Source organism: Artibeus jamaicensis, unplaced genomic scaffold (assembly GCF_021234435.1).
Source record: "Artibeus jamaicensis isolate MK-2021 breed Jamaican fruit bat unplaced genomic scaffold, CSHL_Jam_final contig_233, whole genome shotgun sequence".
Classification (NCBI taxonomy): domain Eukaryota; kingdom Metazoa; phylum Chordata; class Mammalia; order Chiroptera; family Phyllostomidae; genus Artibeus; species Artibeus jamaicensis.
In genome coordinates, this window is record NW_026521486.1 from 19,063,109 (window position 1) to 19,077,568 (window position 14,460).

At 37.6% G+C, this 14,460-nt stretch overlaps 1 protein-coding gene across 1 annotated transcript in view; it reads right to left on the minus strand.

Moving 5' to 3' along the window:
- CFAP54 (cilia and flagella associated protein 54) overlaps positions 1-14,460 on the minus strand; it is a 253,182-nt gene that overhangs the window by 210,486 nt on the left and 28,236 nt on the right. Inside the window, 5 exon segments of the mRNA XM_037160832.2 lie at positions 453-587; positions 2,937-3,022; positions 4,482-4,644; positions 4,732-4,913; positions 11,340-11,538. Coding sequence (XP_037016727.2) covers positions 453-587; positions 2,937-3,022; positions 4,482-4,644; positions 4,732-4,913; positions 11,340-11,538 — 765 coding nt within the window.

Sequence of the window (14,460 nt, forward strand, 5' to 3'; positions counted from 1 at the left end):
GCATTCTACTGTGGCCCATCTCAGGGGGCCTGAGAATCAGCGGAGACTGTGTTGTTGCTAAAATGTTTTCTCCTACGTTTCTGGGTTCTAATATTCACTTGCTCAACTTTTTTATTCCTATGAATAGCTCTTTAAAATAGTCTAAGTAGATGACTGCAGGAAAAGAGTCTGACACTCCTTACTTACTTGCATTTTCTAATATCAACTTTCTTAAATTTACCCAAGATCATGTGACCTTAGACACACCATAATTTTTCCTCCCTTAAAAATCCGAATCACCTCCCTTCCCTACAACTAAACTGGTAGAAGAACAGGGAATACATGAAAGGAAAAGCTCACTCAGCAATATGTTTCTAAAAATGGTAGTTACACAGATGGATAATTGGGGATAATTTAAATATCTCAATTTCATTATTAATAACAAAAAGTGTCAAAAAAACAAAGAGGAATACTTTATTAGTACTGATTTTCTGGGTGAATTTTGCATAGTCTTTTCCAGACATATTGATCCGATGAGTTCCTAATTTGCATTTCTGCCATAAGAACATTATCATGTCCACCACGATTTCTTTATCAGGCTGAACATTCTGAAAACAAAAGCAGTAAAATTAGTGAAGAAGAATAAGGCAGAGAATTTGTCATGTGACCAACGTTGGTCACTTATGTCTGCCTCACTTATTTCTTTATACATCTTGTTTTAAATAATCAGATAAAATAAAACATAATACTAAAATGTATAAATGGTGACATTTAAAGTATTTCAGGCAACATTCTAAGAGCTGTGTGTGTGTGTGTGTGTGTGTATTTTACAATGGACTGCTTGTGTCTTCAAATCCTGTGTTGCAATTCTAACTCCCCGTGTGAGCACACTGGGAGGTAAGGCCTTCAGGAGGTAATGACGCACGAGGATGCGGCCCCCACGGACCGGAGTCGTGCCCCTATAAGAGGGACTCTCAGAGTCTCTCACTGTTTGCACCAAGTGAGAACACAGGGAGAAGACAGCCATCTATGAACCAGAGGTGAGTCCTCGCCAGACCCCAAATCTGCTGGTGCCTTAATCTTGGATTTCTCTACCTCCCTAACTATAAAAAATAAATGTTTGTTGTTTAAGCCATCCGGTCAGTGGCAGGGATCCCCAACCCCCAGAGCCATGGTCTGTGGCCTATTAGGAACCAGGCCACACAGCAGAAGGTGAGCGGGAGGCGAACAAGCAAAGCTTCATCTGTATTTACAGCCGCTCCCCATCGTTCACTTTACCTCCTAAGCTCCATCCACCCCCCCACCTCAGCCTCTCCACTGTCCATGGAAAATCTGTCTCCCAAGAAACTGGTTTCTGGTGCCAAACGGTTCAGGACTGCTGCTCAATGGCATTTTTCGTCATATCAGCCTGAACAGACTAATACATACACCAAATCCTTTAATCCTCGTAACAACCTATGAGGTCTGTACCATCCCATCACCCCCAATTTATTACCACCCTCACTTCACAGACAAGCAAGCTGAAGCACAAGAAGATTGGTTTTTTTTCCAAAGATGAAGTGAATAGAAAGTAGCAGAGTTGAGATTCAAAATCGTGCTGTCTAGCTCCAGAGACCTCAGTCTTAAGGAATGCCCTAGGCTACTTCTGTCTCTCTAAAGAGAAGTCTGTAACAGCTTTAGGTAGTATGTAAACCAAACTTGAAATGTTTATATACTCTTTCCATTTAAAAGACCTATATTATCATAATAAAGAATGGGGGCGTGAACTAACAAGAGGACAGGAAGTGGGAGGTGGGAAAGGATATAGACCTGGGGAAAGAGACAGGAAGAAATTAACCAGAATGTCCCACTGGGTGTCCACAGACGACCCAGAACAAGTATATCTCCTGTCAAATCAGCTACTTGTCTTTCTTCAAAGAAATATAAGGTTACCGATTATATCTGAACTATAAAGATAATGAGTTTACGATTAAAACAAATAAAACTGAGCTCCTTTGGGGCAGCTCTAAGATTTAACTTGTAGGTGGAGCACCTTTAGTACAGGGTTTGAGAACTTAACAGAGGTCAGTAAACATTTACTGAATCGAACTGAACTGAACTAAATTAACACATGCACGGTTTTCTAAAAAGCAGATGGGTAAAAAATCCCTTGCTCTGTCCAGCCTTGATTAAAAGTTTTTGGGTCAGCTGTCTCAGTATGATCATTATATTTACTACCAGGTATCTTGTTTTCAAAGTTAAATACCTGTCCCAGGTTATAACATAATCTAATAACTCAGAAGAAATAGAAAACACTTTTACAGTAGAACTTCTCAAGCCTCTCACTGTGTTTCACTTACGTGAACAGAAGTTAATGCAATGCTCTATAGTTGTGGTTTTCAAGCAATTTTATAACAGTAAAATCAAATTTTCAAATAAAATTCCATCAGAATCTCAACTAATAAAAACTAAATAAAGCAGGTCAGGGTGTTACTACCCAAACCTGGGCACCTGAGGAAAACCTCAGAGAAGGCCTGGAGATCCCCGGAATTTGGTTTTAAAATCAGCACTGTGCTAGCTTTACTTAAACATGAACACCTACAAATAGGTCACTTCTAAATCCTCCACCGTGTCCAGTGTGACTCCTAGTAACAACCAGGCTTCGTGCTCATGCACTGAAAGTGGTGAGAATATTTATTAACTGTATGTTAAAACCACTGCCTCCTTTACTTCACCATTAGACATACAGGTAGCCTGAAACTTTCCCCAAAAGAAACAGACTGACACTTAAAATGATGATAATAATAAAAAGAGACTTCAAATTACAAGTCAGGATATAACTTAATCCCTATGATAGAAATTAAAAATATGGAATTTTTGGTAAAGCCCAATTCTTGTGACATTTTAATTCTGACTTAAATTAGGTTTAATAGCCTCCTTTAACAATACTACTAAAATTATCCAAATAACTATTTCACCTGGGGAGAGGTGCAGACACAGGAATACAGGGTTGTTGCTAAGTGGAAAATGTCTTCTGAACATCCATAAGTTTTCGCATAAGTATCTCCATTCATAAAGCAAAGGAAAATAAGGCAAAGAGTCAATTACAAAATTCTCAATAGAGAAAGCACAGAAATTCCACTAAAAATGACACAAATGATATCTGAGCAAATATTATGTCAGTAAGATACTTCAGATGCTTCTATATGAAAACTACTCAAAGGGGGCTCCAATTAAAATAGACTGAGATCATTGTTATTATTATCCTCATAAATCTATTGTACAATCTGTGCCAAATATGTCCAGAATGGAAGTGAAGAGGCTTATAACATTAAAACATACAAAACATGGCAGTTGAAATAAAAATAACAAACATATACATTAAAAACCCAGTAGAAAAAAATACCATTACTTAATACAAATTATTTACTATAACTGGGCAGCCAAACTATGCCCTAAGAACATGATAAATCGTTAAAAACGTGGGATTAAATTGTTCTCATGAGTCTAAAAAATAGAGGCTGCATTTTTCAATTACATAAACAGTAACTTTTTGTCCTAGCTGGTGTAACTCAGTGGATTGAGGGACAGCCTGCAAACCATACGGTTGCTGAATTGCAACCCAGTCAGGTGGGCCAGGTCCCCAGCTGGGCTGCAGGCAGGTGCCTGGGTTGCAGGCCAGGTCCCCAGTTCAGTGGCGCACAAGAGGCAACCACACACTGATGTTCTCTCCCCCTCTATCTCCCTCCCTTCCCCTCTCTCTAAAGATAAATAATAAAATCTTTTAAAAAAACAATAACATTTTTTTCCATTTAGGATTTTTTCATTCTAAGCATCAACAACAAAATATACAAGCAGGCAACTTCCAGCTTACTACAAGCTTAAATGTTCAGTGGTACAGTTGACATCACGCACAGCTCAATCCAAAATGCAAATTATTTCACCCAGAGCCATCAAGAGATCATTCCCCTGGGTTGAGTTTTCTTTTTTAGGATCTTACTGGAAACCCCTGGGTACCTTCAGTCTTACAGTGCTTAAATCCAGGGGGAGCATTAAAACAATAACATTTTTAGCTTAAAAAAAGTACTAAAAGGGAAAACTCTGCATGCTGGAAAGAGAGAAGAGACCACCAAACCTTCCCTTACCAAAGTAAACTAATGGCTTTTGATTTACTGCCTTGCTGGTCTCTCACCTACCCACAAACAGCTGAGAAGAAGCTCCTTCTGCTACTCAAAACCACCGCTCAGAATAAAACCCATCACCTTTACAAGGCCCAGGGCCCTGCAAGATCAGGCACCGTTATTTCTCTGACCTCATCTCCTCCACATCCTCGGATTCCATCATCACCACAGTGCACTCCAGCCATACGCGCCTCCTTGGCTCTTCCTCCTACAACCAAGTACCTCAGGACCTTTGTACTTGCTGCTCTCACTGCCTTGAACATTCTCTCACCTCACCCACAAAGAGCATATTTTATCGGAGAAAATTATCTTAATTTTTTAAGAAGGCAAATAAATACTCACCATGAAAAGCAAGTTTTCTAATGTAAAAAGCTGACTGTCCTTCTTTGTAGTTCTCTAAAGGAAGTATCAACCCTTTGTTCTTCTTTACGTTGATTACAGGTTCTATCGCGAGAAGAAGAGTTAAATCCTTCTCTGCTTTCTTTGACTCCGGATCATCCTGGCCCTAGGAGAAGTGTATCCCACAATGTAATCAGTAATTCCAAGTCACCTTAACAATATAAAAACAAATGAATGATTTTGCACATATTACCTGGAGAAAATCAATAAGCTGACCAGCTGCAGATTCAAATAAACTCCATTCCTCATAGGTAAAAGCTAATTTTATAAATTTCACAGCAGCATCCAAAGAAACAACATTTTTTCTTTTTATAACAAGTTCCAGAAGAGAGGTTCGTGGAAAACCAAGCGTTCCATCTACACCACTGTGTGACACTAGGAAAGGAAAGATAGGAGTTTGAACGTCACTTGTGCAAAGAAATTTTTACTAAATACTATTAGCCACTGTCAGACAATAGGGTAACAATGGAAAAGAAACAGAGTCCAGGCCTTCACAGAACTTACACCACTGGGGGGAGCAAGTAATCTTAGCGGGCGAATTCAGGGTGCTGTGCAAACAGATCAGAAGGGCATCAGATACACGGCTTAGGCTACGAGAGCGGCCGGGGAAGTCTCATGGGATGTCAAGCATGGAGAATTAGCAAGAGTTAACTAGTTGAATAGGCAGCCAGACATTACAGACTGAAAGCTCGGGAAAGGGATCAAAACTAGGGATATAGCTTTTATGGTCCTCATTATTTATCCACGGTAAGTGATAGGATTCGCCATGGGCCACACACAGCTGCCTGGGACAGAATGGTAAGGAACACTGACCCGTAAGAAAAGGGAAGAGGGAGGAGCGGCAGCAAAGAAGAACGTCTGGAGATAATGTTTGTAGTCAACAGCTACGAACACTACAGAGAGTGAAGGGGAAAGAGCACTGAAGAGTGACCCCTGTGTAGGGCAACAAGCAGAGTGTCAGGGCACTCTCAGGGGTGCGCTAAGGACAAAAGACTGCTTGTACGCAAGCAGGAAGAACAACTGGGGACAGTGAAAAACAGGCAATTTTCCAATAAATCTGACTATAACAAGAGGAAGAAAGAGAGGAAGTTGAAAGAAGACATGAAGGGTTTGGAGACATTAGGTTTAAAAATCTAAAAAGGAACAACCCTTACATTTTAATAAGAGAGGTGGAAAAAATGGGTTCAGATGAAGGTAAATTTTCAGGTTGGGGCGAAGGAAGTCAAGGGAATTCTTATCTGCAATCTTGTATGTGCCCTGTGAAGATGAGCCCCAACTGGCACAGGGGCTCCCTGCCCTCACACGGCATGGGCACGCAAGTCCACACGCACGTCCTGAGCTCACTTACAAGTACACCAGCTGAGGCTGGGGTTTTAGCTGTCACCCTCCTTCCGGGCAGACGTTATCACCAACTCAGCTCATGTTCCAAAGTGACAGAAGGTAGGCTCATGAGCAAAGAAAATTAAAAAGCACAAACGCCTTGAAACAAAAGCCACAAAGGACATCCTTTACCAAAGGAAGCATAAAAATGGAACGGAGTGAACAACTTCAGCTTAATAAGTATTCTCTCAAGGAAAGAAGAGAATACTGGAAACACTAAGCAAGAGTAAACTACTGTAGAAGAGAATCAAGTGGATGCTTGGTATAAAGTATGTTACTACTGAAACAGAATTCAATCGACGGATGGAATAGAACAGTAAGAATCAAAGAACAAATTAGTGATGTAGAAAGTCAGATTGAGGCATCTTCTCAGAAGCCAACAAAAAGGAGTACAGACAAAGATAATACAATAAATAAGATATGGAGAGTGGATGTGTTAACATTTGTCTATTAGGACCCTTGGAGAATTAAGAAAAGTGAACATAACAGTAGGAGTGAAGAAGTAACATGAAAAAATTAAAGATGTAAGACCTCAAAGTACCTTCTGTATGATCAAACCAATGCCTAGACCCAGTATAATGAAATGTAAGAACATCAATAAGAGAAAAATGTAAAAGCTAAATCCATAAAACAAGATTCAAACAGACTTCTCAACACCATATGCAAGATTATGGAGAAATATCTCCAAAATTTTAAGAGGAACAAATTCTTAGGCAAAAATTATACCCAGCAAAACTCTTTTGAAGTTCTTAAAGTTTGTATCTGAGCATAAAGAAATTAATTTACGCAGAATTAGTCAAAAAGTAAGTAAGGATGAGGGAAAACCTTAATATATTTACTATCTTAAAAAGCAGCCCTGGCTGGTGTAGCTCAGTGGCTTGAGCACAGGCCTATGAAGCAAAGGGTTGCTGGTTCGATTCCCAGTCAGGGCGGCACATGTTTGGGTTGCAGGCCAGGTCCCCAGCGGGGAACACATGAGAGGCAACCACACTATGTTTCTCTCCCACTATTTCTCCCTCCCATCCCCTCTCTCTAAAAATAAATAAATTATTTTTTTAAAGCAGTGACAAGGGCTTGTATCTAGGACACGCAAAGAACTCTCAAAGTGCAACATAAAAAATGAACAATGCAATAAGAAAGCAGGCAAAAGACGCTGAAGAGGAAGATGGCCTAAAGATGGCAAGTGAAAAGATAAGCATGTGGAAAGACGTTCAGCATCATTAACCACCAGGGAAAAGCAAAGCCACAGTCAGTATCACTATACATCTCTCAGGATGGCTAGAAAAAAGCGATAACATCAAATACTGCCAAGGATGCTATGAAACTGGACCATTCACAACACTGTTCATCGGGATGCAGAATTGGAAAACAGCATGGCAGTTTCTCACAAAACTAAACATACCCTTAGCAAGTGACTCAACAATTGTACTCTTGAGCACTTATCCCAGAGAAATGAAAACTCCTGTTCACACGAAGACCTGTACTCAACTGTTCACAGTGGCTTTATTCCTAATAGCCCACAACTGGCAACAACTCAAAGGTCCTTCAACAGGTGAATAGTTAAACAAACTAGGACACATGGATTACTACTCTGCAATACTAAGAAATGAATTATTAATACACACAACAACTTGAATACATCTCAAGGGAACTATGTTAAGTGAAAAAGTCACATGGTCACCTCGTTTTCGACAAAGGGATACTATAGTCAATGGGAAAAGGAGGCTCTCTGCAATAAATGGTGCCGTATCAACTGCATATTATACAGAAATACACGAATCTTGATTTCTCATGCCAGTAAAAAGGATCTAAATTTAGACCTAATGTGAGAGGTAAAATAAAGTTTCCAGAAGAAAACATAGAAATATACCTTTATGATACTGGGGTAACAGAGATTTCTGAAGTATGACACAAAAAATGGGTAGCTAAAAAGGATATGTTGGTAAATTAGACTACATTAAAATTAAGAATTCCTGTTGCAGTTAAAGACTAAGTGGAAAAGTGAACCAGACCACAAAGAACGAGGAAGCAAAAACTGTGCCTGGAGAATCCATACTCACAAGCCATATCTGGGGCCCCGCTTCACAACAGACTATGTGTAACCTCAAAATAAAGCATAGAAAGACATCTCTAGGCTTTTATCTTCATATCTACCAGGCCGGCAAATTTAAAAAATGAGAATGCTGAGTATCGGACAAAACAAGGAACAACAGGAACTGTCATTCACTGATCTCAAGCATCAACTTTGGGAAGCAATTCTGCATTATCTGGTAAAGTCATAGGTCAATTCTAAACAATATTGATTTCATTCCACTGCCAACTCTATACCCTTGAAAACCCTCTGAACCTCTGTTCTAAGGAGTATGCACAAAAATACTCTTTGTAACATAAAGTAGCAATAGCCCCAAACCGGAAGCAGTGTGGATCCACTCACAGAAGACTGGATCAGAGGAAAATTTGTGTAACAGAACATTACAGCAGAGAAAAGGAATGAATTATAGCTGCAGATCCCGGCACAAACATCCTGCAGAGTAATAAAAAGCTCAAAATATGCATTAAGATTGCATTTCCCTTCACAGTCTCACCATAGTTTATAAGATAAAACCAGGACTGGATCCCTACTTACCCATGTCCTATATCCAGGCTGCAGGTTCTCAAACCCATAACTACATTCTATTTACAATTATACTCATAGAACCTAAGAGACCACTAGACATAACAAGGATAGCCATCAAATGAATGAATACATTTTGAACACACACACACACAAAAGGAAAACAAATTCCTGTTCCCTAATTAAGAGGATGAAAAGGCAAGCCACCAGCATATGTAGTCAAGAAAAATGTGTATCCAGAATCTATAAAAAATTCCTAAACCAGTCACAAAAAAAGCAAAGAATCCAACAGAAAAAGGGAGAAAGACCTTGCTGGTTTGCAAACTGGGCCCAGTAAACAGAAGTCAAGGAGAGGACAAAGAAAGAGGCAGACCTTCATGTGGGTAGGTGACAGTTTTAATAAATGCAGGGACTTACTTACGAATCTTGTCTCAGGTGGCCAAACGATGAGGGTATTTCCATACCCGCCCACCAGAAATTTATATATAGAGACCTCCACTGTCAATCATACACTGGCCAGATGGTCTCAAGAACACCCGAGTCTCTCGAAGCTGTACCCTTGAAATGGCTGCTAGTACGGGAACAGTAGGCGGGACATGCAGTCCAAGGACAGGGTAGGGGTTAAAGAGCCTCTGACTGTCAGGGTCCAGCTCACAAGTCAACCAGTGGTCACAGCCCCTCAGTGATCTCCAGTAGGACCTGAACAGGCGCTTCACAGTGCACAATATCCAAGTGGTAGAGAAAAGTATGAAAAGTGCTCAACTCAACTTCAGCAGTCATCAGAGAAATGCAAATTTATTCCTTAATGGAATATTAACTGAATTCACATGAGAATAGACAAGATTAAAAAACATCATCAGAATCTGGGGCAACTAAAATGCTCATAAAATGATGATGGGAGTGTAAACTGGTAAAATATCACTTTGGAAAACAGTATCCGCTACAGAAAAACATACACATACCCTACATTGTAACAAAGTTCCACACAAACAGAAACGCACAGCAAATTATGTTAACACGTCTCTCTCAGCAATTTACAAAACAAACAACGAATCAGTAGGAATAGAGAGGATTTAACTACACTATTTACAAACTTAACATATATAATGTATAAAGCAATGCAGCCAACAACAAAGAATACATAATCTTCTCAAGTACGTGTAGATTACTTACTCAAACTGATCACAATTTAGGCCATAAATCAACATCTCAACAAATTTCAATGGTTTCAAATAATACAGAGCCTGCTTCTCTGACCACGAAATAATTAAGCTAGAAATCAGTAATAAAAATAAATTTTAGAAAGTCTCCATATGTTTTGACTCATCACACATATACACAGATGAAATCACAATAAGAATTACAAAATATTCTTAACTAAATGGTAATGAAAGTATGATACATCAAAGCTTTAGGTACATAGCTACAGCTGAATTTAGAGAAAAATGCCTTAATATGGAAATACTCAATAAGGAGAAATTCTGAAAATCAATGATCTAAGCCTCCAAGTCAATAAATTTCTTTTAAATCAGCAAAATAAAGCCAACAAAGTAAAATAATGAAAATAATAAAGAACGGAAATTATTAATATGAAAAATAAATTAACAGTAAAGAGGATAAACAAAGTTAAATATTGTTCTTTGAAAAGACTAATGAAATTGGTAGACTCCTGGTAAAACTCAAGAAATGAGAGAAAAAGCAAAATTGCCACCATCAGAAATGAAAAAGGGGGCCTCACCCCACTACAGACCTTACAGATATTACAAAGATCATAACTGGAATTAAAAATTTAACTAAAATTTGAAAACATAAGATAAAATAAAAAATTTTCAGGGGAAGTACAGTATACCAAACTGATAGATTTTTTTAATAGGAAGAAAGCCTAGGTCATTTTATATCTATGGAAGAAATTTAATTTCTGATTAAAAACCTCTCCACAAAGAAAATTCCAGATCCAAATGGCTTAACCAAACATTTGGTGAAAAATAATACCAATCTGACCCCAACTCTCCCAGATACTAATAACAGAGAAAGAGGGTATACATTTCGGTTCCTTTTATGAGGCCAACATGACTTTGATAGCAAATCTAAAAAGGACTTTGCAAGAAAATCTCTCTCATGAACAGAGAGGCAGAAATATTACAGATTAGCAAAAAAAAAAATCAAGCATTAAATCAAAAGAATTATCCTCGCCTCCACATCAGTTTATTCCAAAAATACAGGGAACTTAAAGTCTAGGTAAGCAATCAATGTAATTCACATTAACAGATAGAAAAGAGAGAAGCCATTTGATCAACTCAAGGTCCAGAAAAGGCCTGTGATAAAAATTCAACAACTATTTATGGTTAAAAACAAAACTCTTAGCAAACCAAGAATAAAACCAAACTCCTTAATTGATAAAAGGGTATCTTGTTAAAAAATCCTTTAGCAAACATCAAAACAAATGGTAATATGTTGAAAGCTTTCTATTATTTGGTTATAAATTAGACAGGCATCTGCTGTTAGCACTTTCATTCCATGTTTTATTGGAGATCCTATTCAGTGCAATAGATCAAGAAATGTAAGAAAGAATAAATAAATTTTTTAAGTAGAAAGAAATATAATTGTCATTATGCACAAATGATTGTATATATAAAAATCCAAAAGAAAATCCACTAATAAATTATTTGAACTATTAATTGAATTTAGCAAGCTTGCTGAATTCGAGATTAATAAAAGTTGGATATGAGCTCATGTGTGATCCACCACACTAAAAACTTCTCTTACTCTTGTTCTACAATAAAATAGCATTTTAATAACTTAGTTACTCATTAAAAGTTCTCTTCCTGCTAAGAAGAGTTCTGAGACAACATCCCGAACTTCCACTTCATCTGTAACAACGGGTCCAACTTGGAGTGTTCGCCTATTTGCATCAGAAAGAGCCTCCAAGACGGCCAGAAACCGGGCCGCGGTGCTGTCGAACAACTCGTCCAACAAGCGTTCTGTGACAGTGCGTGGCCAAGGCAACTGGAATTAAAAAAAAAAATACAGTCTATTTTAAAAAGTTCTATAATGTCTGCTATTATTACACAAACTGAGACATGCTTAATTATTGCTAAAAGAGACAGTGGTTAATCTATCAACGAGATGGCTGCTTTTACGCTTTTCATTGTTTGAGGTGTTATTCCAGACTCCATTAAGGTTTATGTTGTGTTGCCATTACATCAAAGACTTCGCTATTTTTTCTTTACCTGTTTGCATTTCTGAGGCAGCATAAAAAGGCTGTTTATGACTACCTTTTTACTAGGGCAGCATCAATTGCCAGATGCTTTGTGACACCTTCATTACCACATGTGGTACCCTTAGGAAATGATAGTCAAACTTCAGTTGCCTGAGAATCTCTCAGGAGTGCTTTTTAGATTCACAGACCACCTCTCCAGAGAGGCAATGGGCCTAAGTGAGACATTTTTAATAATCACTGCAGGAAATTCTGATGCAGGGCCCTCAAACCCAAACTTGAAACAATATTTTATAGTATAAATAACTGGTCTCATGTTGACCAGCTGTCTACTAATGAGCTAGTGACTGTTAAGAGCCCTGTGTGAATTCCCAGCCATTCTGCTTTGTATCAGCCTGGAATGGCTTCACCTCCTGACAAATTACCTGGAACTAAGAAAGGCAGCTCTGGGCGGCTCTCCTGGAATCCCTGTCCAGGTAGAACATACCTGTCACATTCCCCATGATTCCTTTGCTACTTTCCTCTTCTTGGGGCAAAGTCAGAAAGACAGAAAAACAAAAGCAGAAATAAAACCCAAATAGATTAGAGCGAACTTGCTTTTTAAAATATCATAGGAAACCTAGCAAAAAAACAGAAGAGAATATCAGAGCTATAGATGAATACTAAGCAAAGGATTTTAAAATATAAAAATTTTTAAGATCTATAAAAAAGATGTAAAGTCAAAGCAATGAAAATGGCTTGTCAAGCATGACGAGCAAAATATTAATGTCTAAAAAAACAATGAATTCATTCAAATATATTGAAAAAAATTAAATGCTCTAGTAGAAAGATTATCTTTCAAAGACTGAAAAATAATTCACACACAAAAAGAAAGTAAACACAAATATAAGGGAAAGTTGAATATAAAAAGTAAAATTAAAACAAGCCATTTTACTGAAAATGAATGATAAAAAATAAAGAAATGATGTCAAAATAGTAATAGTTTATGGGAGAATTGGTACATGCCGGTTGTCACCCTGGAGAACCTATTTTGGAAATTAATTTAGCAAGATATATCAAGAGAAATAAAAGTATAGCCTCTGATTCAAATCCTACACCTTGGATGTTATACACAGGAAATTAAAGAAAGAAAATATATATACTTGAAGATGCTGATTATAGCAATATTTATAACAGCAAAGAATTGGAAACAACTAAAATAATAGTTACAAAAATACTAGACAAATTCTGGTACATATACTTCATAGGGTATGTAAGATCATTGTTAAAAAATGTCAGCACAGATGAGAAGCTGAATCACACAATCCATAAAGTCTGTCCCACTTCTAAACACTATGATTTCCATGACATTTACTCCAAAGATGCATTATGCTAATTTCCCGACATAGTACACCCACCCCAGTCAAGTTTCTCACTGTCCCCAGTAAACTTCGCTCACTCCTGCTTCCAAGTTATGATCCTGTTCTAATCCTTTACTTAGACTGTTTCCCCCTCTTTTGCTGCCTGGTCAAATCCTGCTCATTATTCTAAAGCCATTCAAGAAGACAGAACTGCAGGTGAAGTCTTTTCTGTATTCTGCCATACTTGAGACAACAGTAAGTGTTCAGTATATGGCCATAACAGTGAATGAATGAAAAATAAACAAGAGCCATAGCTAATATTTACTGAGGACCTACTACATGCCAGGAACATTCTCAGGGCTTTACATCAACTCATTTAATCACTACCATTATTTCCTCCTTAATACTCAAGACAAGCTACAATTATTTTATTTATTATGTAATTTCTCCACTAGAATGTAATCTTCATCTATCTTGTTCACATAGCAGTTACCTTACAAATATTTATTGAATGAATCACTAAAGAGTTAATCAGTAGGAGTCTCAATCCACAGTCTTTTTTTTTTTAAGATTTTATTTATTTATCTTTAGAGGGGAAAGGGGAAGGAGAGAGGGAGAGAAACATCAATGTATGGTTGCCTTTTGTGCATCCCCTGCTGGGAACTGGCCTGCAGGGAACTGGCCTGCAACCCAGGAATGTGCCCTGACTGGGAATAGAACCGCAACCCTGTGGTTCGCAGGCCCGTGCTCAATCCACTGTGCTACACCAGCCAGGGCTAAATCCACAGTCTTTAAAAGAATCCTTTGCGAGTCATAATGGTTTACTGAGTTATTGACTTAAAAACTCAAAAATGTTTTGTAAAATAAATTTAATACAAATTAAAATTTATTTTATAAGAAACAATAAAATTACTCCATACACATAAAGCAGAACAATTCTTCCAACTATATATCAAGATAATATACTATGACTTCATAGAAAGGGTCATGTCCATTATTCTCTATAAAAGCTACCCACTACACAATTACAACTTTCCCCTAAAAAGATATACCACCAGAAATTTCCATATAATAATTATCTTAAAGAAAACCAGAAATAAATCATATTTAATGTAATGTTACCTGGAATTTTAAATATTTTTATTTGAAAATATATTTAATTTTCATACCAGGATGATTACAAATCAAGTCCTAATAATATGCTAATTAATGGCAATCTTGCAGCTTTGAATACTTAAATCTGGTTTGCTCAGAGGAAAATAAAATGCTAGTGAGAAAGAAAGAATTGTCCCCTGCTCTTACAAACACAGTAGTATACTACTTAGCAATACCAGATACTGACATTTCAATAGCTTATCCATGAAATTATCT